This window comes from Hoplias malabaricus, chromosome 8 (genome assembly GCF_029633855.1).
Source record: "Hoplias malabaricus isolate fHopMal1 chromosome 8, fHopMal1.hap1, whole genome shotgun sequence".
Classification (NCBI taxonomy): Eukaryota; Metazoa; Chordata; class Actinopteri; order Characiformes; family Erythrinidae; genus Hoplias; species Hoplias malabaricus.
Window position 1 is genome coordinate 26,494,150 of NC_089807.1, and position 27,868 is coordinate 26,522,017.

Here is a 27,868-nt window from a genome sequence, read left to right on the forward strand (position 1 = left end):
AAACACTGATACACTTATCTTTACTTCTGGAGTGTGTGAAACAATGTGCTTTTGCACATGTGGAATTTGGGAGCATGGTCTGTTCAGACTAATGTCAGATATAGGTCACATTAAGAAGACGAAATATACAAATAAATCCTGCTCTTTGAACATAGGGTTATATTACATTTAAAATTTGGGTGTTATTTCTTTTAGTCGGGTGTTCTCTACTTTTGAATCCGAGTCAACAATGCTGCAGTGCACTAGCCTCACTTTATGACCTCGTTGCCCTTTTAATGTTTTCCTTACACTTCTTGTCTTAAGTCACACTTCCCTGCTGTGACGCAAACAATGATCTCATGATCAATGCTTGTTTAAAATTTTTTGATAAATAATAGTTCAGTAAAACTTAATGTAACATATGGCTAATTATTTTCTTTTAAACTAAACGCATTGATTATCTGAAGAAGATTTTAATTAGGTGTTGACCAGTATGCATTTTACAGTGCTCAGTATTTGGAGCAAGAAAGCTTTTGCTAAAAATATGAAGTTTACACAAACTAAATTTTAGAGCAATGTAAACATTATCATAATATTTAACAAAGTACTAGTTCTAAACATTTGATCTTGGAATCATGATCTTGGATCTATGGAATAAATAGCATAAACCTCAAGATTTCATAAACATTTAGATTATTTAAAAGAATCATTATTTATAAAAGTAACCTTTACACATAATAAATAAATTACACAATGTTAAAAACAAATTGTGAACCCATCAAAAAATATATAGTTAAATAAAAATCATCCTTCAAAGTGAAGCAATTCTAAATTGCTGTTTTAAACAATTTTCAGGTTAATATATATTGTTTATGGTATAAATTACAGATACTAAAATTTGACAAAACTAGGAAAATTTGTTTAAAATACCTGAAACAAAACAAAAAAAACCCCTGCACACTGATATTTCTCTCAGTTAAGAGTTTAAATGTATTATTACAGGACCAAGCTAATTGTAGTTTCTAATTTGAGCTTTCCTTTTCTATTCCACTTTAATTAGTGCAGCAATTACATGTAGTTGGTGCACTATTTAACATAGAACAGAACATTCCTTTAAAATGTACCCCTTTAAGGTGGAATGGAAAATTGGAATAAATTGCGGACAGTGTGCCCCAAAACACCCTGCATGTTTCTGCCTTCCATAAATAGCTACCATACATATATTAAAACTGTTGTGAATTAATGTTTCGAGTATTACTGATGTGAATAGTTCTGACCCTGAGAATTTCTCTGGTTGGAGCTGTCAGCTAGAGTATTTAGCCACATTACTGCCCCACTGTATATGTCCTCTCAATCTCAGTCATATCTTCAATAATGTGTCCTTAGCAACATGCTTATGTTTAGGCAATACCATAATCATGTATAAGTAAAATATAAATTCACAAGTATTTTGCACTGTATAGCAGTGCAAAGCATTATAATGATGTGTTGTTTATGGTTCAATCACAAATATAAGACTTTTCATTATTTTTGCTTTATGGCTAACCACACGGTTAACCATGTTTTGAAATTTCTCCCATTATTTATTTTTTAGTCACACTGACAGCTTCAGTTGTCCTTCATTCCTTATTTTTGTTTCATCTTCATCTTCCATGCCCTGTGAAGTCCAATTATTACTTCTTATTATAAATGCACCTTTTCTGCAGTGCCACAATTATGTGCTTCTTCACTATCCATGTCTGGTTACCACTGGGCCACTTCCTTTATTCCCTTTTTCTTCCCTTCCTCCCTTTGACCATCCCTCCATTCTGCTGCCCCTGAAGGTGAGGCTAGTGCCTGTCAGCTTTGAAGACCCCGGCTTCTTGACATCTTACAAGCAGTCGGCAGCTCTGTATGCCTCTTACCAGATGGCCGTTCATGGAGACTCTCCTTTCGAATGTGATGAAAGCCAGGTACGAATTACACTTACTATTTTCAGGTGACACCAGTTTAAGGTGGTACAATGGCATTCAAGGCATTTTTCTTGAGTTCTTTATCATCTATATGCACTTCTAATTTTAAAACAGTTCTATTATGAAAATCTAACAAATGCATTTCATTCTGGAAAAGAAACAGTGGTGTAGTGATGTAGTGAACAACATTATACCTATATACATTTTTTCTGACAGTGACAGTATGCCAAAAATATATATTTTTCTATACTTTAAAAACAGTTTGATGAAACAACTATTAATACAGTGGTTTCTATTCAGTTGTACGTATGTGTAATTATACATAAGATGTAAAATATCTTATTTACATTTATGCATTTGGCAGACGCTTTTATCCAAAGCGACTTACAAAAGAGGATCTAACATTCGAACTACAGCACAAATTATACAAAGTACCTTACATTAAGTGCAATATGCCAGGAAGTAATAAGTGCATTAAAGAAAGACATTCAGTGCAAAAGATACTCTCGGAAGAGCTGGGTTTTCAATGATTTCTTGAATGCAGAGAGGGTTTCTGTTGCTCTGATAGTGCTTGGAAGCTCGTTCCACCAGCGTGGTACCAGAGATGAGAATAGCCTCAACTGACCTGTACGGGGGGTTGGTCGTGTTAGTAGGCGCTCCTTTGAGGAACGGAGAGGGCGGGCGCTAACGTATGGTTTTAAGAGTCTATTGAGGTAGATGGGAGCAGAACCAGTGAATACTCTGAAGGCCATCATTAGTGATTTGAATTTGATGCGAGCAGCTAAGGGTAGCCAATGCAGCTCAACTAATAGGGGCGTGACATGTGCTCTTTTTGGTTGGTTGAAGACCAGGCGTGCTGCCGCATTCTGGATCATCTGTAGCGGTCTCACAGCACAGGCCGGAAGACCTGTCAGGAGGGCGTTGCAATAGTCTAGACGGGAGATTACTAACGTCTGAACGAGGAGCTGTGTTGTATGTTGAGTTAGGTATGGCCTAATCTTCCTTATGTTGAATAGGGAGAAGCGGCACGATCGAGCTACAGCGGTAACGTGATCTGCGAAGGTCAGCTGGTCATCAACCATAACACCTAAGTTTCTTACAACCTTGGTGGGAGCCACTGATAGGGACCCTAGCTTGATGCTGATGTTGTGGAGAATAGCTTGCTTGGCTGGGAGGACCAGTAGTTCAGTTTTGGATAAATTCAGTTGGAGGTGATGTTCCTTCATCCATGTAGATATGTCAGAGAGACAGTCAGAGATTCGAGTTGCCACTGAAGTCTCTCCTGGAGGAAAGGATAAATAGAGCTGTGTGTCATCTGCATAGCAGTGATAGGAGAAGCCATGCGAATGAATGATTGGGCCTAGAGAGGTAGTGTACAAGGCAAAGAGGAGGGGTCCCAGCACCGAGCCTTGGGGCACACCTGTGGTAAGGTGGTGTCGCGCTGATGTTTGTCCAAGCCATGACACACTGAAGGATCGTCCAGTGAGATAAGACTCAAACCAGGAGAGTGCATTGTTCTTGAAGCCCATGTCAGTGAGTTTGTTTAGTAAGATGTGGTGGTTGACCGTATCAAATGCTGCTGATAGGTCGAGCAGAATGAGAACTGAGGATTGACCTGTTACTTTTGCATCTTTAAGAGCTTCCATTACTGACAGAAGTGCAGTTTCCGTCGAGTGGCCGCTTTTGAAGCCGGATTGGTTCGAGTCAAGAAGGTTATGTTGGGAGAGGAATTTTGTTGCCTGCTTAAAGACAGCTCTTTCAATGATTTTAGACAGGAAGGGGAGGAGAGAGACTGGTCGGTAGTTCTCTACTATAGAAGGAGCAAGAGCAGGTTTTTTGAGTAGAGGTCTTACTTGAGCTTGCTTGAAGGTGTTTGGAAATGTTCCAGAGGTTAGTGAGGAATTGATTACATGAGTGGCTGCGGACACAATGGATGGGGCTATGGTTTGCAGTAGGGTGGTAGGAATGGGATCCAGTGGACAGGATGTGGGACGGCCACCTCTAAGAAGATTTGATACCTCGTCTTCTGTGAGAGGAGTGAAAGAAGGGAAGGAAGCAGTAGGTTTAGGAGGATTCGAAAGGGGGAGCCGGAGGCTGTGTAGAGGGGTCAGAAAAACGTCTTATGATAACGTCTTATCTTATGTCGTCTTATCTTATGATAATCCATTAGAGCTGCATATAGGGCCCAACACATTCTCTTCCTACCTGCAGCCACCATAATTCCTGTTTAATCCTACACCTCAACACCAGGGTTGCTGTGGCCCTTTATGATCGATCAGCAACCGGCTATACATAACAAATACGGTTACTGATTGAGCTCAGCCCATGAGTACCCAAACCAGCCACTGTATCACTAGCCCTTCACAGGGGTCATCAGGCAGGCACCTCCTCTCGTTGATGTTTCGCTCAATTAAGCCCACAAAAAATATTTTAGGTGGGGCTGTTCATGCCACATTGTCAATAACCCCCAATACAATTTAAAACAAATTACAGCACACCAAAACTCTGTGGAAATCATTTTTATTCTTTTTTTACATTCATTCATTCATTCATTCATTCATTCATTTATTTATTTATTGGCCTGCCACCCTCCTCCATCTTCTGAGACTTTATTTTTGTTCTAATATATCATTTGTGAGGGAAGACGTTTAAACATATATGAACAGATATGGAGCAAAAATAGCTACACAATAATACTATCAATCACATTTAAAATAATACTAATAGAGGAGAGAGGAACGGGAAAAAAAATAGTATGTTTATAAAAGGTCTACCAACTATCCATTGTTATGCATGTGTGCACATAAGCATGTTATGTTGTTATATCAGACAATATAGTATATATGCCTTTGAACAAAAACTGTACTTGAAAAAGGGTACCATTTGCTGTATTATGACATGGTTTGGGAATTGGGTGTTGGATCTAAGTGTACCTGCTTTTCAATTCAATTGGGTTGGAAAATTACTGTTGTGGAATTCAATTACAGGTGTCCAGGTTGAACTGTAATCAGTGTTTTTGTTTTTGATTGAAGCTGTTATTTTTCCATTCATTCTATAGATATATGATTAATTAGTAGATTTTTCCAGGGACTGATAGTAATGGTGTTTCTTGATTTCCAGTTTATGAGGATAGTGTTCTTGGTGATGGTTAGAGTGGTGAGCAGAACAGAGGAGATTTCCTTTGCTATGTTGATTGTAGATATGGCTCCAAGAAGACATATTTCCAGAAATGCTTTATGGGTGTACAGTGCCACATTGCGTGGATGTAGTTATCTGTGGAATTCTGTATGCAATGTGTACATATTTCAGAAACAAATTGTCCAGTGTAGTGTGTTCTGTGAATAATTTTTTGTATTGTATAATCTATAGATTTTGTAAGTTGTCTTTGCATATTTTTATTCAGAGGTCTATAATGAGGGTGAAGGAAAGATCATCTTCCTGCTGTTTGGTTGGTAAAGTTATTTTGGAAATGGTGGAGTCTACTGTCTTAAACCAATTTGATGTGGGTCGGACAGGAAACATTGAGAATAAGTGGGTAATTTTGGGTAATACTGACATTTTGATTATGGCTATCGTACCTATGAGGGAAATCGGGAGATTTGCTCATTGTTGAAGATTGTTGAATATAATTTATATTTTACACATCATTTTACATTTGTAACATACTAATGTCACAAATAATTATTTAAATATTATACATTAAAAAATATGTTTTCTAAAGGAAAAAGTTGTTTCCACTTGACTGGGTGCCCTAACTTACTACTAACCAGCCGACCATGCATTCTGCTCTAAATCTAGGTAAACAAAAAAAATTATTTATTTATTTATTTTTTTTTTATAAATGAAGCATTCAATTAGTGAGTGCTCCTGGTGCTGATGATGTCTAAAAAAAAATTTAAAACACCCACCCCTACAAATAATTCTCTTGACCTACTGAACTTTGAAATCTCAAGATTATAAAAGTAAATGAGGTGTTTTTGGAATACTGTATCTTTAGAGTCATCCGACATGTCACTAGCACATGCTTGGTTGATGGATTTTTTTTTGCTTCGGTATAATACCAATTTTGATATTGGGAATGTAAAGTAATTTTTCACTGCAGGGCATCAGCTTGACTCGACTCAGCATGGCTCATCAGCTATCGCTGGAGTTTTTTGTATGCCACTGACCCAAGGAACATTTGAAGCTCTTCAAAACACCACAGTGCAATGTTACGAGCTGCTGTTGTGAGTTGAATAAAAACAAATGTGACTTATGCTGTAACTTGGAGATTTTACAAGCAGCTAGTTTGTGCTAGAGATCTGTGTTTTAAGGTGATTGACAGGTTTTTCTGGCCAGTCTGCTCTCTGCAAGCTATATACACCACATTTAGGACCTGCTCAGTTTGCTTTGTTCCAGGCGTGAACAGGTGAAAAAAATACCCTGTATCAAGTTTGCCTAATGGAAAAGCAAAATAGCTGAGTTGAGTAGGGGCCATGCAGTGGAAAAGTGCCAGTAGTTAGCTAGGTGAAAATATATATCCTTTAAGGGATGTGTTGTAAGCATCATATGGTCAAAGGCTTGAGTGAATTTAGTTGATTTAACGTGTACCTAAAATTCAGTTATGCACACAACATTTACAATGTTCACAGAAAAGCATCAAATGGAACGGGATGCTATAGAGCTCCTGCACATGTAAAGTACTCAGATCCTCATATCAATGTTCCAGATTCTAGACTAAAGCTTAGCTAAAACAGGAGAGACTGTTATGTGGGACAAACTCCACCTTATATCAGTCCCTGATTTCAGATGAAGTGTTGGAGGAGCGGGTGTTCACAAATTGGGGGATTTCAGAGAGTACTCACAAAACCAAGAAAAGTTCTGAAGGTGTCACATGTTGCCAATGTCTGCACTTATTTCATCACACTTTGTAGTTGGTTTAATTTCTGATTTTCCAGCATGTCCCTCTTTGCAAGGCCAGTACTAGAAGGCTACACCAATTATACAAATGCATTCAGAGAAGGCAGTGTTTTCTCCAAGAAAAAAGTCCTGTAGAGATGCAGGAAACAGAGCTGCTGGACTTCCCCAGAAACCTGTGAGAGGTTTTTGTCCCCTAGGGCTTGGAAATTGACCCAGCTCTGCCAAGGTGGCTCAGTAAGTTAATAAATCCTCCAGCGCACAAAATGTGGCAGTGAATTAAAAAAAAAAAGTCAGCCATCACACACAGATTCTTTCCTGGTGCCATAGCCCTCTTTAAATTGGGGAAGCCTTGTGTGTGTGTGTGTGTAGCCCAGTTCCAGTCAGTGTTTATGGCCTTGGAAAAAATCCCTCTGCACAGAAGAAATGCAGGTATGTTTCATGGGTAGTGTAGGGAAAGGCCTAAGCAGTGAACCATAAAGCAAGCTCTGAATGTTTGGATTTCCCTGAAGAACTAAACCATTCAGAGTTTAGTATTAATTTTTCTGCAAATAAGCTAATGTTTGATTATTGAACTTTAACATAGGGTTTGATTAACTATTAGCTATGGGTAAGGTTTAGTCACAATTATTCACTCAATGATGCGTTGAACACTGCTAGCATATTTCTATTTAATTATATTCAGTTATAGTTCAATAGTTTTAAAAAACTGCTTAATCCGACTTCTTTTTCCTGGCATTTAATGGTCTAATGGCAGCTTTAAGCACTCAGGCAAATGGTTAGATCCTACTAAGCTTCAATCCCCTTAACATCACTACGTTCTGCCTAATTTCAGACAAGCAGGGCCTTCAGTCTCCCAGCTGACCCATTTCTCTTCCTGCTTAGGTCACAGGTCTCTGCAGTTTGTTTTTACATCATTTTAAAGCAGAGAAAAGAGACAATTGGTTATGAGCTAAGAATATGAGATTTGTGATTCTGCAGTTCTTCCTTCTCTGGGCTTCAGAAATTGAAAACAACATTTCTGTACCATTCCGAATCCTCCTGCTTCTAGTTTACAGCTGGATCAATTTCATAATAACATCAAGATGTGTTTCGCTGTGGAGAGAGTGAAAGGACGAGTGAATAAAGGACAGAAGGGGCAGAGTTTAAGTACTTTGCAGGGAAGAGTGTGTGAGCATAAGTTACTTTAAATGTGAAGTGGGATGATGTTTTAATGATCCTAAAGAGGCCTCTGCAAGTCTATTAACTTTCCTCAGTTTTGTGTGTCTGTGTTTGTAGAAGAAAGACGATTCCTTGCCTGTTACTTCACTGATTGTGTACAGATGTGTGTTTCTGATATATGTATACACACATTTAAAATTCTTGAACAATACAAGCTGGTCAGTTGTTCATTTTTCCACCCACAAATGTGTTTTCATTCTCACTGCACATGCAGATTTGGACAGGATTAGTCAAAAATATTGACAACGAGGTTAAAGTTCATTAAAAATTGTACTGTATCACTGAGTTGGACCGAGTCCACTAGTCGTTTTAGGGTGAGTCCCATTTTTCCACTTAGTCTCTCTGTTTTGCCTAGTGATAGGGTGTATCATATCTTGTTGGGACAGAGGCGTAAGCTGAAGGTTTAGGGCTGTATAACCCTTGAAACTGAGATTTGTCAGAGACATACTTCAAACAGATTGTTTTGAATGCATTGTAAATCACAGAACAAACAAACTCACAAATACTATTTAATATTAATTATATTACATATCAAAAATCAGTATTTCCTCTATAAAATTATTAACGGTAATTATATTATCTTAGTTTAATGTAGTTACAGCTTTTGTAGTTACCTTTAGCTCATAACATGCATAAAACATCGCTAGTAGTACGCTTATGTCTCTGTAGTTAACCAGCAAATCTGCTGTCCCACCTTAAATGGATGCTCTGGATGCTGCTGCAACATTTAAGGTGGAACCTAAATCAGCAACAGAAGTCAGCTTCATATCACAGAGTTGGGAGTGGGTGGTAATAGGCTATACACTTTTAAAACTAAAAGTACTACAATGAGTTGTTTTGAGCGATGCCATAGAACAGCAACTTGTAGTTCTTTACCAGTTCAAATTAATTACCAAAAAAGACATTTAAATAGGCTAAATTGAACTAAAGTCCAACAGAGGGGCTTTGATAACATGGCAGAGCTGCCTACAGAGCACTACTAGTAGCTCGGTAATGAAATACTGAGTGTTAGAAATACTATAGTGTTTATTTGTGTTCTGGTGTCGTGTCAACATCTTGAAGGTTTTGCCTTTTTCCGTAAGGGAAGATTTGAACCTTGTACCTCTGTTCTAAGAAGCAAGATAACTCTTGAAAACAGGGTAGGGGTAAGTAATAAGAAATGGAAGCTGTCAGCCATGAAATCTATAATCTGTATGGGGATGTAAGAAATCCAGACTGTGTTTTAATTGTGAAAATATATATAAAATCTGAATTGGCAAATATGAGTAAGAAGGCATTAATTTATCATATACCGGTAGTACTGGCAATAAAAATAACACGACTAACATGATAAAAGATGCAGACATTGGGTAACAGCCCATTCAAGAAAGGTGTGAAGAAACTGAGAATCTTACACTTTAATACAGTTTGGATCTGAGGCAGTTTTTTAAAATTTAGATTTAATGTGAAAAGAATGTTAGGTTTTGTCACCTGTCAACATTTTTGGTTTAAGTATATAAAATGTTGTAATAAATATAAGCGAATGAATAGACATTCATTCGTCTGCACTCAAGTTTCTTCTCTTTCATCTGCACACCTTTTTTTGTGCTGTTCACTACAGCAACAGCAGATGGAGAGAAAGCCATATGGAGCTTCTAACTGTCTGACTAATTCCCTCCAGCCTTGCCATCAGTAAGAGGAGTATCTCACAGTTGTGTAGCATTTAAAACCACAGGAGCCTGCTTTCTCATGTGTCTGTGAGTGTGTGTAGAGTAGTTGAGTATTATTTATATGGAGGTATTTACAGGTATGGTGTCTTTATTGACCAGTAATATGCTAAATGGTCCCAGACAGTCTAATGTCAGCTGACCTATAACATGCACTTACTGTAGATTTGTAGAACCCTCTAATTTTTGTGTACTGTGCTCCAGAGTAGCTTGCTCTCTTTCACACTCTCTCTCTCTCTCTCTCTCTCTCTCTCTCTCTCTCTCTCTAACTCCCTGTAGTTCTCTGTCTATTTGTCTTTGAGTCTCTTTTATCTCATAGTCAGTTTCTTTGTCTCCTTTTGGCGCTTTTCCACTGCATGGCCACGGCTAGGCACGGCTTGACTTGCTTTTTTCGGGTTGCATTTCTAGAGCCGCTCCTCCAAGAAATGACGCAAAACCACGTCTCTAACAGGACCCCCAGGCTTTGAAACCCACAGTGGTGGTGGTAATGTTAGGCGGTGATTACTAATTGATTATTTACGTGTTTTTTTTTCTCTCTTTTTCTTTTTGTGGACTGAACACATTTTGTGGACCAAGACCCAGTTCTCACAGATCACCAGGATTTTCCTTCTTGCATCTCTGGCTCTAACTGGATTTTTTTTGTTGATCACTGATCAAATGAGTGTTGGAATCTCTTTAAAACGCTTTTGACGTGTAAACAAGTTTTACTGCTGAATCAGGGCTCTGCAGGGTTTACACATCATGTTTATTACCCACTCGGCTTGCATCATACCCAGTTATAGGGACCGGGTACTAGATCTGCCTAAGAAGCAAAACAGACGATTCGAGTTTAGTTGGGACCAAGCAGTGGAAAAGTGTCAACCCCCCCTCACTCTTCAGTCTGAACTACAGGAGAGCCTTTACAGTGAATGCATGCACTGAGCCAACACAAAAAGAGAAAAACATTAGTGATTGCTTCTTTTAGTTACTTGGTTTTATAGTTGTGTATTCTCTCTAGACCTATTAACATTCTGTTGGAGTTGGGGTTCCTGTACGTTTACTGTACAACTCCTGGCCTTTATGAGTTAAGTGTGTGTGTGAGAGTGGGTTAAGGGTGTGTGATCACATTGTTGGCTGACTTTCTCTCTCTATGAGGTGAAATGGAGGGGGCGTAAAGATAACACACATCCCAGTGGCGCCTGGAGGAGTCTTCCAGAGAGAGAGTATTGTGCACACATTAGTTAATACGATGCTTTAGTGTTGTGAGTGTAAAAGTAGCAATTGCTTCCACTGAGAGGTGAAGCCAACCACTGAATATTTCAGTAATCTGTCGGTAAAATAATGCCATTGAACAGTTCAGTATGTTCAGGAGAACAATAATTGCCCTATTCTGTTATATTAGCTCACAGACCCTGAAGTCACCTAGCATCATATTGATTGATTGAGGTTCCAACTGGTTTATTGCTGTATAATTGGGCATTGATTTGCTCTAAAACATTAATATAAATGAATAAAATACAAATGTTATTAATAGAATAGGTATTGATTTAATGTTTTTTCACTCTGTTAGCTATTACATCTGCTATAACAAGACTACAGTAAATTTGATCAAATATTCTTTCTTTTCTTATTTAATATAAACGTTAACCCTAATTTTATCGTTTGTAGTGTGCATTATATAAGATATTTGGCACTGTTTGGGACATGGCCCCAGCTCCCCTACTCACTTACACAGACAAACAGAACTCTGTTTACAAACGTGACACAGATAAATGGGTCAGGGATCTGTACTTTCATTTCAAAGTTTAACGAGGACTAATAGTGTTGAAAGGAACAGTAAAACAATTTAAAGCTTACAGTTTTTATTTGAGTTGTGTGTTTAAGTAATGAGTTTGTACCAAATACACAGTGACGTCGGCTGCAGCCCATGGATATGCAAATACTGATGTCACTGGCCATCACTAAAAATTGTGTTGTTTAAATAGGATTGGGAGATTTACTCTGTAAACACTAGCAATCTTCTTTAGTCTACTTTTAGCCTACATTTGGCAGGGCTTTTGTATTATATCTCTAGGCAGAATTCACAGAGAACACATTCCCTTGGCTGGTTATCTTCACTGTGATGATAATACAGTGTTTCCTGTAGCTCTTTCCAGCATGGCCGGTGAGGTCTGTGTGTAGACACACCTCATACATCACAGAGGTTTCCGGAATACAGCATGTGCACGTGTCTGTACATGCGTGTGCGGTGCAGCTGCAAATGTGCACTCAGCACGGCAGAGCCCCTGTTTCTCATTTAGTTTGGTTTGTGAGCTAAACCTGGAAACATGCTCAGCTTATCCACAAGCGCGGAGGGTCAGCCACTCGGTAAACAAAGCAGAACTGTTCAAGAGAGAAAGAAGAAGAGATCCACAGATGAAAGAGACAGCGGGATCAAAACTTCCCCTGTGAAGTTATATTGCAGTGCAGTGCATAACACTGTGTGTGTGTGTTGCTGTTGTGTAGCCGCAGTTGCCAAACACTGTTTACCTGAGGTTCCATAAGAGATGATAGATGGCATTGTTAGAAAACAGGAGGAAACTAGCCATTTTGCAAATTGCTGTGAATAAGGGACAGAAGGGTCAGAGGTTACAATACTTTACAAATGTAATTGTGGGGAAAATAATCTCAAAATTTGTTGTATAACTTTCAATTGATTCCATTATTATTATAAAACCAGGTAACTTTAAAGGAACACTACATAATATTTTGACCATAAAATAACAGCTTCAGAATCATTGTGCTGCTTCTTGGACCTGTATTAGGGTGTCCAGAACCCCTCCCATTGGTACTCTGAAAGGATTACTTTTGGAGGAGGGTTGGAAACCACCACATACCCCACCCCCCTCCATGCTGATGTCACTGGGGATCAATAATGTGAGCCCAGGAACAAGAACAAGAAAAAACCCAATCTTACCTAGTGTTCCTTTAAATGATCAGCTGATGAAGAGTAGCGTGCAGGTTAAGGTGTAACTTTACAATTGAATAAGAAGCTAATTTTAGCCTCATGTTAATTCCAGCCTAAACAGCCTGCAGGTTAGGCCATACTCGGTCATAGAGTAAGGGGGGCCATGTCAACTGTGTTTAAGTTCATATATTAATTTAATGCTTATTCACATAAAACAATGATTTGAATTTTATATAAATATATACATACATTAGTTCTATAAAAATAACATTTTTGTCTTTCTTTCCCTTCACAGTTTAAAAGGTTCCTCTGTGACTCACCACTAGAGGTAAGTTTCTAATTACTGAAACTGCACTTCTGTACATTTCTAGAGCATTAGTTTGTCTCTGTGGTGTATGAAAAGAGTAATTACTCATACCCTCTAAACAAAAAAAAAATCCAGCATTCTGTTCCTTTCTGCTGTAGCCTAACCTTAACCAACAAGAAATTCCAGTTGTGATTACAAGTCTACAGTTAATCCATGCTGTGGAAACTGGGACGCAGTCGTGTTTCCACTGTTGCAAACAATAGAATGAGCTGTAATTTATTACTGATTTATTAGTCAACACCAAAATATTTCCACAATGTCCACAAACAGTATTTATAAATTTAATATATAGATTGTACAGTCAAATTACATACAGTACCAGTCAAAAGTCTTCTCATCAGTCATTGGTGGAATAGGGCTGTATACTCTATAGAACTGTTATGGTTTCAGACACATTAAGAGGTGAGCATTTCTACAAATTAACTCTTGACGAAGCCACAGCTGTTCACTGAAAACCAGTCCAGGTGACGACCTCATGAATCAAATCAAATCAAATCAAATTTATTTATATAGCGCTTTTCACAACTGATGTTGTCACAAAGCAGCTTCACAGAATTCCAGTAAGACAAGATTTGACATGAAATGTAAAGACAAATGTAAAACCCTCAAGTGAGCAAGCCAGGGGCGACAGTGGCAAGGAAAAACTCCCCCAGCTGAGGAAGAAACCTTGGGAGGAACCAAGGCTCACAAGGGGTGACCCATCCTCCTCTGGTCAATCTACTGGTGATGATAGTTAGTAGTCCATGAGAATTTCAGTGTAGGGACAGCTTCAAGGCACTTGGTGGTTGCTGGAGCGTGGGCAGCTGGTCTGAAGCGTGGAGGAGGATCTCGACAGTCATCCATCAGTGTCCAGACAGACAGGTGGGCAGTCGTTTACTCGGAAAGATGTAAAGGGATGGAATTAGTTTTGAACTGTTTTGTGTTTGTAAAGTAGAAAATATGAAAATTTCCAGAGTGTGGCTAATGACTCCGGCAGATCTGACTATGACAGCATTAACTAAAAGGAGAGAACCAGGAGGACACACAGACACGGGAGCATCCTGAAACACTGGCATCCCTCCGCTCCACCGTCAACAAACCTGAGTGATCGCGAGAAGCGGCGGGACGACAGCACCAGCGTCTCAGTATACTATAATTCCCTGTGTCCATGGACCCCCCGGATCTGCCGCCTTTATCTATGGGGGAGCATTAGCTACCAAATGATAAACTAAACAAATGAGTTTTTAGCCTACATTTGAAGATTGCGACTGTGTCTGAGTCCCGAACATTTTCTGGAAGATCATTCCAGAGTTGGGGGGCTTTACAAGAAAAGGCTCTTCCCCCAGCTGAGGCCTTCTGAATTCTGGGAACATTTAAAAATCCAGTATTCTGTGATCTGAGTGAACGTGGAGGCTCATAATAGGAAATTGTATCTTGAAGATATTCAGGAGCAAGCCCATGTAGAGCTTTATATGTTAATAACAAAATTTTGTAGTCAATGCAGAATTTAACAGGCAGCCAATGAAGTGATGATAAAACTGGGCTGATATGTTCAAATTTTCTAGTTTTAGTGAGGACCCTAGCTGCAGCATTTTGAACTAGTTGAAGTTTTCTTAAATTGCTGCTGGTGCATCCTGACAGTAGTGCGTTACAGTAGTCAAGCCTTGAAGTAATAAAGCCATGTACTAATGTTTCTGCGTCCTGGAGGGATAAGGCATTTCTAATCTTAGCAATATTGCGAAGATGTAAAAAAGCTGTCCTAGTGATACTACCTATGTGTTGATCAAATGATAAATCCGGGTCAATTATGACACCAAGATTTTTTGCTGCTGAACCAGGTTTAACTGGAAAGTTAGCTAGATTTAAAATTAAGTCTGATAATTTATTTCTTGTCACTTTTGGACCCAAAAGCAGGACCTCTGTTTTGTTGCTGTTTAAAAGGAGGAAGTTACGCAACATCCAGCCTTTCACGTCTTTTACACAGTCCTCTATTTTCTTTAATCTGTGTTTGTCATCGGGCTTGGCTGAAATATACAATTGTGTGTCGTCTGCGTAACAGTGAAAGTTAATGTCATGGTTTCTTATAACTGTGCCTAGCGGTAACATGTATAATGTAAATAATAATGGTCCTAAAATAGAGCCTTGTGGAATTCCAAATCTTACTTTAGAATAATTTGAATTTAGATTGTTTACTTTTACGAATTGATAACGTTCCGTTAAGTAAGATTTGAACCATAATAGGGCTGTCCCTGTGATTCCAACCATGTTTTCTAACCTTTCTATGAGAATATTGTGGTCTATTGTATCGAAGGCTGCGCTTAGGTCAAGAAGCACCAACAGGGATACGTGGCCTTGATCAGAGGCAAGAAGAAGATCATTTGTTATCTTGACTAGAGCTGTCTCTGTACTATGATGTTGCCTGAATCCAGATTGGAATTTTTCATATATATGATTCTTATGTAGATATGAACTAAGTTGTTGGGCCACAGCTTTTTCTAAGATCTTAGACAGAAATGGCAAATTAGAAATAGGCCTGTAATTAGACAGTGTACTAGCATCAAGATTTGGTTTCTTGATCATAGGTTTAATAACTGCTAATTTAAAAGCTTTGGGTACATGGCCCAGACTAAGCGATGAGTTTACTATAGTTAAAAGAGGATCAATAATAGCTGGTAGTACTCCTTTGAGCAACTTTGTGGGAATTGCATCAAGTGTGCAAGTTGTACAGTTTGCGGAGGTGATAATCTTCTCTAGTTCTAATTGTGGGAGTGGGTAAAAGGTTTCAAGTCTTTCTTTTACAGTTATATTATGTTTTATTTCATTCACATCAGGTGGCAGCCAGGATGGATTTGATCCTGTGGCTAGAGTTTGTTGTCTAATATTCTCAATTTTATTATTAAAAAAGTCCATAAAATCTTTACTGGTGAGAGTTGCTGGAATTAGTTGTTCAGAACCTGCTTGATTTTTTGTAATTCTAGAAAACACACTAAACAGTGCTCTCGGATTATTTTTTATTATGGGAGATCAGCGAGGCCAGATATGCTGAGCGAGCTTTAGTGAGGGCCTTTCTATACTCTATAAGGCTGTCCTTCCAGGCAGAATGGAACACTATCAAGCTTGGTTGATCGCCATTTCCGCTCTAGTTTTCGTAATGTTTGTTTTAAAGTACGGGTCTTATCGTTATACCATGGTGCGAGCTTTTTCTGTCTTATACTTTTATGTTTAAGTGGTGCTACCTTTTCTAAAGTAGATCGACAGGTATTTTCTAGGTAATCAGTTAGTACATCTAGGTCCATTGGGTCTGATGGAGTTGGAACTGGGGTCGATAGTTCTGGTAGGTTTTCTATAAATTGTAGGGCGGTAGATGGTTTTATTATACGCCTTGTAGAATAGCGAGGGTTCTTACATATATTATGGATAAAACGTAGCTCATATGAAATTAAGTAATGATCAGAGATTGCTGAGGATTGCGGTAAGATATTAATTTTGTCAATGTTAAGACCTAGTGTCAGAACTAAGTCTAAAGTGTGGCTGCAGTAGTGTGTAGGACCTGTTACATTTTAAGTAATACCAATAGAGTCTAAGATTGAGGTAAATGCCTTTTTTAGTGGGTCACTTTCCTTCTCAAAATGGATATTGAAATCTCCTACAATTATAACTTTATGATTGCACACCGCTGGGTTTGTAGCAAAATCGCTGAATTCTTTCAGAAATTCTAAGTAAGGCCCTGGTGGTCTGTAAATGTTGCATAATAAAAATGCGTCCTTTTTTGTGACCGGATTTGTAATAATAGTGGAGAGAACCTCAAAAGAAGAGGTGTCACATTGTTTAAGACTAATTTCTAGGGTATTTTGGTAAATTACACATACTCCACCTCCTTTGCCTGATATTCTTGGGCTATGTGCATAATTATAGCCTAGGGGGGTGGCTTCATTTAGTGCTAAATATTCATTTGGTTTAACCCACGTTTCCGTGAGACAGAAAACATTGAATTTATGATCACTTATAATATCATTTACGATGAGTGCTTTTGAGTTTAGTGATCTTATGTTGAGTAACCCTAATTTTAGTTCTGAGGTGTTGCTGCTAAGTGTTGTGTATGATTTAATATTGATTAGGTTGCTGAAACAGGCTGATTTTGTTTTTCTACTTTTACATTTAGTTCGGGGGAAAGACACAGTCTCAATACAGTTGAACCTGGGTGACGTCTCAAGACAGTTCGCAGACGGTCGGTTTAGCCTGTCTGTCTGCGGCCTGGTCCCGGCTCTGGATTGTCAGCAGCTATCTACACTACTCTGCTGACTAACTAAAAGACTATGTGCTATACTGCAAGAAAGTAAGGCAGCACCCTCCCGCGTGGGGTGGATACCATCCCTACCTATAAGACCAGGCTTGCCCTCAAAACGTAACCAATTGTCTATAAAGCCCACTTGATTTTCGGAACACCACTTGGACATCCAGCAGTTTAACGCCCAAAGTCTGCTGTAAGCTTCGTCGCCACGCCGCATTGGTATGGGGCCAGAGCAGATTACGGCATCGGACATCATCTGGGCCAGTTTAATCACCCCTGTAATATTACCCTTAGTTACCTCAGACTGCCGCAGACGAATATCATTGGCCCCTACATGAATGACTACCCTCGAATATCTCCTATTAGCTAACAGTCTAAGGTTGCCACTAATATCCGGCGCTCTGGCTCCCGATAAACAGCTAACTGTTACTGCCGGCGCCCCTAAAGGAGTAGCTAATTTCACGTGCCGAACAATAGAGTCTCCTATAACCAGAGCACTCTTAACAGGCTCCTCAGCGGGTGCTTCGCTGAGCAGGGCAAACCTGTTTGACACGCGAATCGGAGGAGCGTGGTGTCCCGGTGGGCTAGCTTTGGCCTCAGCGTTAGCATCAGCCTTAGCTTTCCGGCTATGACGCCGAGACGTCACCCATTCACCCCGCTGTGAGGGCTCTAATGCCGGAGTCGTGGGGGTGCTAACTCTCCCTAAGGCACCCGGAGTTGCTAACACTGAATCTCGCTGTTTATCCCTCAACAATAATAAGCTCCGGATGCGCACTTCTAGCTGGTCCACTTTATCCGCCAGAGAGCTAACTAGTTGACACTTACTACAAATACAACCACTATATTTATCGCTAGAAGTGGAAAAGGGCGTTAAACTAAACATGCCACACTCTGAGCAGGCAAAACAGCCAGTAGTAGCCATGGAATTGCAGGTACTTACCGCTTTTAGTGAATTTTAGTAACTTACACCAAGAACGTTACTCCAGGGTCCGGTGGCAGTTTTAGTGCCTCTGTAATGAATATTCCTGCGGAGACAATCTAAAAGATAGATCTATGGATGGTTAGTAGGTTATAAAAACAGATATAAATATAGAAATAACAATGGAAACGAGTAAACAGGAAAACCCGAGCGATCAAAACAGCTTCCAAGCGGGTACAGAAACAGCCAAACGGTGATTGAGAGAATGCTGAGAGTGTGTAAAGCAGACATCAAAGCAAAAGGTGGCTACTTTGAAGAATCTAAAATATAAAACATATTCTGGTTTGTTTTAAACACTTTTCTGTTTACTACATAATTCCATATGTGTTCCTTCATAGTTTGAATGTCTTCTGCATTCATTTAAAATGTAGAAAATAATAAAAATGACACAAAACAAAGGAAACCCTCCCTGAGTGAGTGTGTCCAAACATTTGACTGATACCCTATCTGATAAAGAAATAGATCCAAATTGACTTTTTTTTTTTTACCTTGCTTGTTGATATCCCAGGTCAAATTCTTTATTTATTTCATATTCTAAATTGTATAGGTCTGTACAGACATTCAAGTATCACGTTCACAAAATGTGACAAGTTAGCTGGTGACCACAGCTGGTTATCCCGTAAGCTCAGCTGCATGCTGAACTCGTATGAAGACAGAGTGTGGTCCAGGCAGTCCAAAGAATGTCTGTCAACATAGAAGAGATTCAGTCACCATTTTTAATGTTTGTGAAATGTGTCAGTGCTGTTTGATTCAAGCTGTCCATGTGTGGGTTGGAAAATGTGGAGACAAGCGCATCTGTGTAGGGACAAATTTGCAAACATTTATCTTTACATTGACAATAATCATAGCAAATCTACCCTTGCTGAGTTTGTTCATTTGTTTTGGTCATGCCATAAACTTCAGTGTTCTTTGACCTCTGCTGGGTTTAAGATTACTTACCTGCAGCCTGCACCATTTATTATAAAGGTGTACAATTTTTATTGGAAAATTGTAATTAAAAGCTGAACAGTTTTGCTATTTAATTTTAACTTTTGTGTAGCAAAGACAGTTTTGACAATTGACATATAAATGAGGTGTTTATAAGCTACTTTCATGATCGCATCATGATCAAAATGACCATGTTTATATCATCTGAATCTAAAAAATCACATTACTTTTGGATACAATATTATCCCTAAAACAGAATAAATCGATGCACACTTTTGCAGCACATTATTTTTTTGTTGATTAAAATGATGATTGTCATTTTAAATACTAGCAACAGTTGCCTCAGTCACACAGCTCCAGGTGACTGTCTGTGAGGAGTTGGTGTGTTCTCCCCATGTTCGCGTGGGGTTCCTCTGGGTGCTCCGGTTTCCTCCCACAGTCCAAAAACACACGTTGATATGTGGATTGGTGACTCAAAAGTGTCTGTAGGTGTGAGTGTGTGAGTGAATGGGTGTTGCCCTGTGAAGGACTGGCACCCCCTCCCTGGTGTATTCCCGCCTTGCGCCCAATGATTCCAGGTAGGCTCTGGACCCACCGCGACCCAGAACTGAACTCATCAACATGATGAATGAACATTCAAACATGTATTCTCCACTGCCTTTGTATGTTTATATCTCAGTTGTCAATAGTACAGGTATCTGGTGTTGATTGGTGAGATGCACTTTACAGGGTTTGTGAGTGGGGGCAGTGGTGGTGTAAGTAAGTATTTATTTATAAAGAACATTTTATCCCTAAGTGTTGTATAATCAAAATACATTTAAAAGGACCATGTAAGACAGTGACTAATGTACAGACAAAACAAAGAATACGACAACAATCAGTTTACTGAGCCAAAGCTAGTCGATTAAAATAGGTTTTTAGCCTAGATTTAAAATAATCAACAGAGGGTGCAGACATAATGTCCAGCTACAGACGGTTCTACAGTCTTGGTGCAGCAACAGCATAGCCCCGGTCACCAAGACCATGGCACAGTGAGCAGCAGCTGATTTGATGACCTCAAAGACCTGGAGGTAGGGTAGAACTGAAGCAGATCTCCTGTATAGGATAGGGCCACTGCATGTGGCTAGGGAAATGTTTTGTTTATGTTTTCTTTAACTGACGAGGCATGTTGAGCTTAATCCTGTATTGGCTTATACTGCAGTACCACTAACCACTAATGGCTGATGACCTGCGTGTGAGGCTGTTCAGGGAACTGGCATTGTTTGTCCCATTGGTCCTGTTCTGGGTCCAGCAGAAGAATAACAGTGGAAAATGTGGTGGCCAAGCAAGACTTGGAAGAGCATGTCTTTATAGAGCGTAGCTTGGCCAGACAAAACATTTTTATAAACACACAGAATGTGGGAAAACAAATAGGGCGCATGGTCTGATCTGAAGGGGAACCAGGTGGAAAATAGCTGCTCTGTGATGTGTGTGACCAGTGTCAGGCAACACACACCTGGGAGAGAGTGACATTCAAGAGCACTTTATGAATGTGATCTGATTGTTTTAAACAAATATAAAGCCTGTGGAATAGAGAGGAATTAAATTAAGCCATAAACAAAAAGTTCACTCAAGCTCACAAAGGAAAATGGGCACTGTGAGGAAAATGAGGTGGTTTAGTTTATCTTCAGAGCCAGAATCTCTTTAGCCCTATTGGAAAGGGATTAGTTTTAGGTTTATTTTACTAAAGGACTTCAGTATTGTTTATCCTGGATTTGCACTGGATAAGAAGTCTTGGTGTAAAAAAAAAATTACGTATTTGCCGTCACACCATTGTCCGCAGTGCAGTGTCACTGAAATTAGAGTGAAATGTTTGTCTGCATGTATTTCACAGTGTGGATCAGACACAGCAGTGCTACAGTTTTTAGATGGTCAATAATGTTCAGCCCACCACCAACAAAAACAACAACAAAAACAAAAAAATATTCTGTTATTTTTCTTTTTGTGTTTCATAACGGAAAATACCAATTTAATGGTAGTAAATTAATGGATAGTATACATGTTTATGTAGGCTGCTGTGTGTGCTTTTCTGTCACGTGATTCCGACAATGTGCGAAATTCAGGTGGAGGGCAGGACGTGAAAAACCGAATGGGACAGATGGCATTTGATATTATGAGAGAAATGTACAAACAGAAAATCACAGCCTATGTTGGAAGCAATGTTTATGTCATGGAGAGCGATTTTTAACTGGAATGTAAGATTAGCTGCTATCGAGGCACTATTAGAACTGTGTACTTCTCCAGATGTCCTTTTACTCAATAACACTAATGAAAGCATACAGAAGTACTGAGACATAGCACTGGACACCCTCAGCAGACACGCATCTAAACAAAATACAATACTTGCCCTTCATATGATGATAGATTTAAAGCACCTACAAGAAACACAACTAAATGCAAACAAAAAGCTTCTGAAAACCGTCTTCAGTCTTATCCTGACCAAAAAGGGCTCGCAAGCCATTTTTTTTTTTGCTGTTTTTCTGTCAAATTCTTACATTTTTCACCCTCATTAACACCCACATTCTTACATTTTTCACCCTCATTACTCATGGTTTCTCTGTTGAAATGATTCTGGGTCACTGTAAATGATGCAAAGCACAGGCATTATGACAGTGTGTGAACTTACCTATAGCTGCCAGAATTCCAATACTCTGAGTAATATATTAGGTCTTGTGTATTTTGAATATGGTGTATTTGCTAATTGCATGAAAGTAAACACAGACCAAATATGCTACAAAAATTAACAGCTGGAGTTACAACTGAGTTTCTGTGGTGATCCAAACAGTGAATAAAAATGTACAAAGAAGTGATACTTCAGTCTTTAAACATACCGTTCTGCCTTAAAATATGCGAGATTCTGAAAGAGAACAAACAAGAAAACAGTAGTTACACAGAATTGTTGACATTGCCTTCAAAAGCTGGATGCTTTTAGTTGGTGAACTGTTCTCAGAACAGTATTGGTAGTATAACAACTCCGGTAAGACTGTTGTGTCTGATCCAGTGTGTGACATCAATGTGTGCATGAAGTAACTGCACCCAACTCTGCTATTTAAGTCCAAGATTTCAGTGTGAATACATCATAAACATTACTGAAGTCCTCTGGTAAAATGACATTGCCCCAGCTCCCCACAGAAAACTATTCCTGCCAGATATATTCTAGTAATAATAACTTTACCTGAGTTCCACAGGTAAAACTAATCCTTTCCACACAGGGCTTTTAAAACGCATTTTCTAAATAGATTATGATTTTGGGGGCAAGCTACTGATGATCCGTGGGCTTGTAAATTCAGATCTTTTTTTCTTCTGTGTGCGTACCATAAACAAACCCATCTGCACAGCTGTGTGAAGTCATGCTAAGCAGCTGTGCAGAAAGAAATGAGACGGCCAGTTGTTTGTATTCTGGCCCTCATTACCTGCTGTACCAAGTGGTGCATTGTCCTGTTTAAAATCCTCTTCAAATTGCTGAGAAATGAAGCGCTACAGTTTGTTTAAATGCCAGGAAACAAGCGCTGGGTTCCACTGGGCAGTGATGCGGACACCAGCTTTCAGCTGGGGACACAAAGCCACAAATTTTCCACAGTGTGGCCATCAGGTTATTGCCATTACACCAGCAATCTTGTGAATCAGGTGGCTTAAGCACACTCTTTTACAGATTTCTATTTAAAGTTGTAGGATGGGGGAAACATGGGGCAGAAAAGGTATACTGGCCCCTTCCTAGCCCCCAGCAGCCCGCCCAGTAGTCCCCCTTCACCCTTCGCCTGGTGCTAATGAAGATCATTAATGTTTATAAGTGCCAAGACTTTAGCACCTCGTCAAGCCCTTCAGCCAGATGCCTAAACCTCACCGCTGTGTTTTACAGGTGCATACAGAGATTTACATTCTAATGTTCATCCACTAAATATGTAAAACAACATCTTATGCCAAATCCACATGGATCTGAAATTTTCCTCCCTCATTTTTGAAAATATCCCCATCCAGACGAGTAGAAATGGTTGTATTATTATGTCAGTCCAGTAGGGGGCCATAGTACCTCTAAAAGAGAAACATCAAAACACCACGAAACATGAGGTAAACAGAGGTTCATTCTCAAATGACTCCATACTGTCCATGTAGTGCGCTACGCAAAACATATTATTAATTACTGAATCTAGATCTTAACAGTACACTATATATTTCTAACACAACATGAATTATATTTATTTATATGTGGAAATCTAGTGTTATTTGCATGTGCACATTTTAGTTTAATGGCTTATGTAATTCACTACATAGGGAGTGAGGGGCTACTTCAGCGAGAGACATGCACAGTGTGGAATTTTCAAAAAACTCAGCTTTGCCCGTAAACATGACACCACTGACAAAAGAAGTTTTCAAAAATCTCCACCATCGAGAGCGTTTTTCGAAAAACCTTCATTTGCAGTGACCTAAAAAGCTGTTTTCTTGTTGACATGTAGTCAAAATGCAGACAAAAAATCCTTGGCTTTTATGAATATCTGAATGTCTGGAAAGGGCTTTACTCCCTCTGTGGCCCAGGTGTAGAATTGCTACCATTCTCATTAAAACCTCAATAATGACGTAGAAGCCTGATTACCTGTAATACTGAGATGCCGAGTTATTTCTCTGGTTTGCCAATCAGTGAAATTATTGTGAGTCAGTGTTCAAATGTAGTATCACAACACATCACAAAGCCTTCAAAATCTACAGGTCTACACTGGAAATTCTAGCACAAGTTATAAATTCATTTAAATCCATTCTTCAGTTGAAATTATTTTTTTTGTTAGTGTATGTTAGTGTATGTTATAATATTTGTGTCCAGAGATTGTGGGATATCTGTGATTATCTATGGCAGCTAAGAGAGATAGTTGCATACAGTATGTTGTCTAACCACTCAAACACTAAAGTTTTTATATTCAAGATGTTAATGTGGCTGTCTGCAATTTATTTCTGGTTTTTCAAAGCCTGTAGTTCCCATTAGAAATGTGGGAGACGTCACCTTCTCCATTTTGTGAGGGAGCTGTGCTAGTGGAAAAATGACCAGGTAAAAATGAGTCAAGTCGAGCCACCTTGTCTCAAGTGTCTTTGTGCAGATTTGTGCATTTTTTTGCAGGTCTGCTGGAAATGGGAGGGTGGTGTCAGGAAGGGCAGAGTAAGCCTATATCAGGTCCCTTGTGTGGTGACCCATGGAAGGAACGTATGTGGTTGGAGCAATAACATTACAAACAAACTTGCTCGTATAAAAGGATGCAAATGGTACAGTAAAGTGGAACAGTGGAATGGTACACTAAGTACAAAAGATTGTTTGGTGCATTTGTGAAACGTCCCAGTGTTAACCCAGCGGCAGTGGTGATCATAGATTATAGTTTTATACTTTTTTTTGGTAGGTTATTGATGTTCCTGAAAAGAACCTGTTTGATTTCACCCTATGTTTCACATGATAAGGCTGTGTATTGTAAAGATTAATCTTAGTCCACTGTGTCCAGTGGGGTCATTCAGTAGTGATATGTGATACCACACATTGTGTGGCTGGCATTGCAGATGACGGTGCAGATATTTTAAATAGTTTTACAGCTGATTCTGAAAGTGCAAATTGAAAGTATAAAGAGTATTTTTGTAAAACTTTTTTTACTTACATTTGTTTAACAATAACATTTATGCATTACTATTTGAATTAACATGGCATTCTGTTGTTCAAAGTATTACAGGAACTATACACACAAATTCCGCCTGAAAAATGTGAATCACTTGCTCACAGTCAGTTATAAACATTCCTTATCAGTTATAGACTCACTGAATAAAGCATGCCACTACCAAAAGATTCAAAGTGGCTGTGTATAATACTTCTTCAGTGTGTGTGTCAAAACCGCAGGCACAGCATTATTCTTAGGTACAAACTGCTTGATTTGCTCAGATAACCTCAGTGTTTAGGTTCTCCTCCATGTTTCTTCTATATGGCAGATTGGATGGGGCAGAATCACGTGACTTCATGTGTGGTATTAAGATTTTAAGGGAAAAGTACATGAACACAAACGGTAGGGCACGTAGTAACAAAATAATAAAGAAAAGTATGAACAAAATTAAAAGAAAATCAGTGTAATTGATATAGGCAAATTTACTTTGATTAGATTGTTTTTCAATTAATTGTCCAGCCCTGAGTAAACAGAGATGACTGGATATCACTGTGCTGAGTAGTTTTAATGGTAGCAGTAATAATATGAAGCTAGGACTCCTTCGTGAGACAGGCCCAGTTGACCACTAGTCTGACCATAGGTGTGTTTGTTTGCATGTTTACAGTGTTCATTGGAAATTACAGTAATGCATGCTGGGTTTTAAGGGCAATTAACATCAGATGTGGAAGATTTTGTTTGTGTGTGTGGGTGTGGTTCGTGAGCACCTCTGGTCTGAACATAAACAATGACTTGGTTTGAACTTTGCCTAGAGGGTCAAGAGTAAACCAGAGTAATTTTAGCTTCTTGGGTAGCGTGTGCTCCCCTCATTCACCTGGTAGTGTTTATGCAAATGTGTATGTATGTATGTGTGTGTGTATGCGTGTGTGTTAGTGACACACCCCTGCTCTGAGTGGTGTTTGGGATGCTGTTTTTGTTTGGCTTTGTTAAATGCAGTTTTATTGGTTCAGATGTGTCTGTCCTGAGGGGAAATGCTCGTTAACAGCGCTGTTGTGTAATTAGTCGTCAGAGTTTTATTGACATCGGGTACCACTTTCACTCCGTGACCTCCACCCCGCCCCCCCCTTCGCTTGCTTTCTCAATCTCTATCACACTTTATCTCTCTCCCTTGTTCTTTGTCTTTCTGTCTTCATGTATATCTCATTATTTCTGTCTTTTTCTGCATTTCTTCCTATTTTTCTACATGTTCATCTCCCTCTCTTTTTCGTTCCCTTTTCCTGTTATCCTTCAATATTTGCTTGGTATACACTCTCCATCTTCATCTATCTGGATGGTTCTTAGTTCCATCTGTTTAGCTCTATTCCTTTCCCTCTCACTGAGGGCGGATAGGCCAAAGAAAATTGCCTCACTACAAATTGCAGCCTCCAGCACAAGCTAGCTGCTCCAAGTTACAGCAGTGGCCACATAATTTTTTATTTATCTAACACACAACGGCAGCATGTAACATAACCCTGTGGTGTTTTGATGAGGTTAAAACGCTTCTTGGATTTGTGGCCGATGGAGAACTCCAGCAGGAGCCGGATGCTGCAACAAGGAAAACTGTGCTGATCTGTGAGGACTGGCCAAAAAAACAAAAACATCACACGAATACGTGACGTGTAAACAGTGCCTAAAGCTACCAACGCCGTTGAAGTGGTTTTCAAAGCCCACAGTTCCTATTAGAAATGGAGGTTTTGTGATGTCATTAAATACATTTTGTGGGGGACCTGTGATAGTGGAAAAGCACTATATGTAACTTTTAAAGGAGGATAGGAAGCTACAGCTCTGCCCTCCACCCCCTCTTGATTTTAGGACAGTACTGTTTAAATGTTATACTCAGCAACTCTAGGGGGAGCCCCGGAGCAATAATACCAAATCTTTCCTATTGTTTCTTTAACCATAACTAATACTACACTAGGGCTGGGCAAGAATTCAATATCAATATATATCGCAATATATAAGGTTTCAATGACCATTGTATGATTTAAAATTTTTTTTTTTTTACATTTTTAATATTTCAAAATACATTATTTACAACATCTGTCACTGACTGACACAGTTTAAGCACACTTTTCACAGTTTTCAGTTCAGCACACTCAAGTTAAACTTGAATTTAAAAATATTAATACTAACAAAGCCAATAGGTTTATGTTTGATAGTGGTGTCAGGTTCCTTGTTTGTTCTTGGAATTTTTCCAGTGGATTTTATGCTTCATATCGATAATGAAATTTTATCATATCACCCAAAATTAGAAATATATTGTGATATAAACTTTGGCCGTATTGTCTATACTTCCCTTACTTTAACACAATTTCAGATTAAATTGTAATGATTTACATCATGGGGAGATGATTTTTGACCGCACAATGCAATTGTCTAAACTGATTTTTGGACCCCACAACGTGATGAATATCTCTCTCTCTCTCTCACACACACACACACACAACCAACCACCCAATTAAGTAAAATGACCCCCTTAACCGAGCACAACATGCATCTAAACTGCATGAAATTATTCTGATATCATTATAAACTGGACACCTCAGTAGTGAAAATAGAGACTGGAGTGTGTGATGGTGGTCTGTTGGCCAGCGGTGGGATGCTAGTGGAGAGTGCGTCAGACTGCATAACGGGCAACACCTGTAATAGTAGCCTATGTTTAAGTGGGAAGTTAAACCAGCCAGCACTGATTGCTCTGGTGGACCGCCAGCGTGTTTGTGTCCTTGACCCCAACCTTGAACAATGGTTTCCTCCTTACCTCATGTGTCCGTCTGTCTTGAGGGAATTCTCTTGGCAGTGAATCGTGATTTAAGTTTATCTAAGACAGCATAAATTTAGAGAATCCTTTATATACAAAGTATACTACTGAGTCTTATTTTATAGGGAGCGTTTTCAGTGTTTTATATCAATTTCATTCACACCAGAATGTTTAAAATCCTTGGC

The 27,868-nt window shown here is 39.1% G+C and overlaps 1 protein-coding gene across 6 annotated transcripts in view; it reads left to right on the forward strand.

The window, feature by feature from the left end:
- LOC136705540 (arginyl-tRNA--protein transferase 1) overlaps positions 1 to 27,868 on the forward strand; it is a 140,481-nt gene that overhangs the window by 46,744 nt on the left and 65,869 nt on the right. For 3 of the 6 annotated variants that reach the window (XM_066679166.1, XM_066679164.1, XM_066679167.1), the window contains 2 exons: positions 1,803 to 1,931; positions 12,976 to 13,008. The exons of 1 other annotated variant lie outside the window; for it this stretch is intronic. In XM_066679166.1, the coding sequence (XP_066535263.1) occupies positions 1,803 to 1,931; positions 12,976 to 13,008 (162 nt within the window). The remainder of the gene's footprint in view (positions 1 to 1,802; positions 1,932 to 12,975; positions 13,009 to 27,868) is intronic. 2 more of the 6 variants (XM_066679165.1, XM_066679168.1) reach the window with 1 other exon arrangement.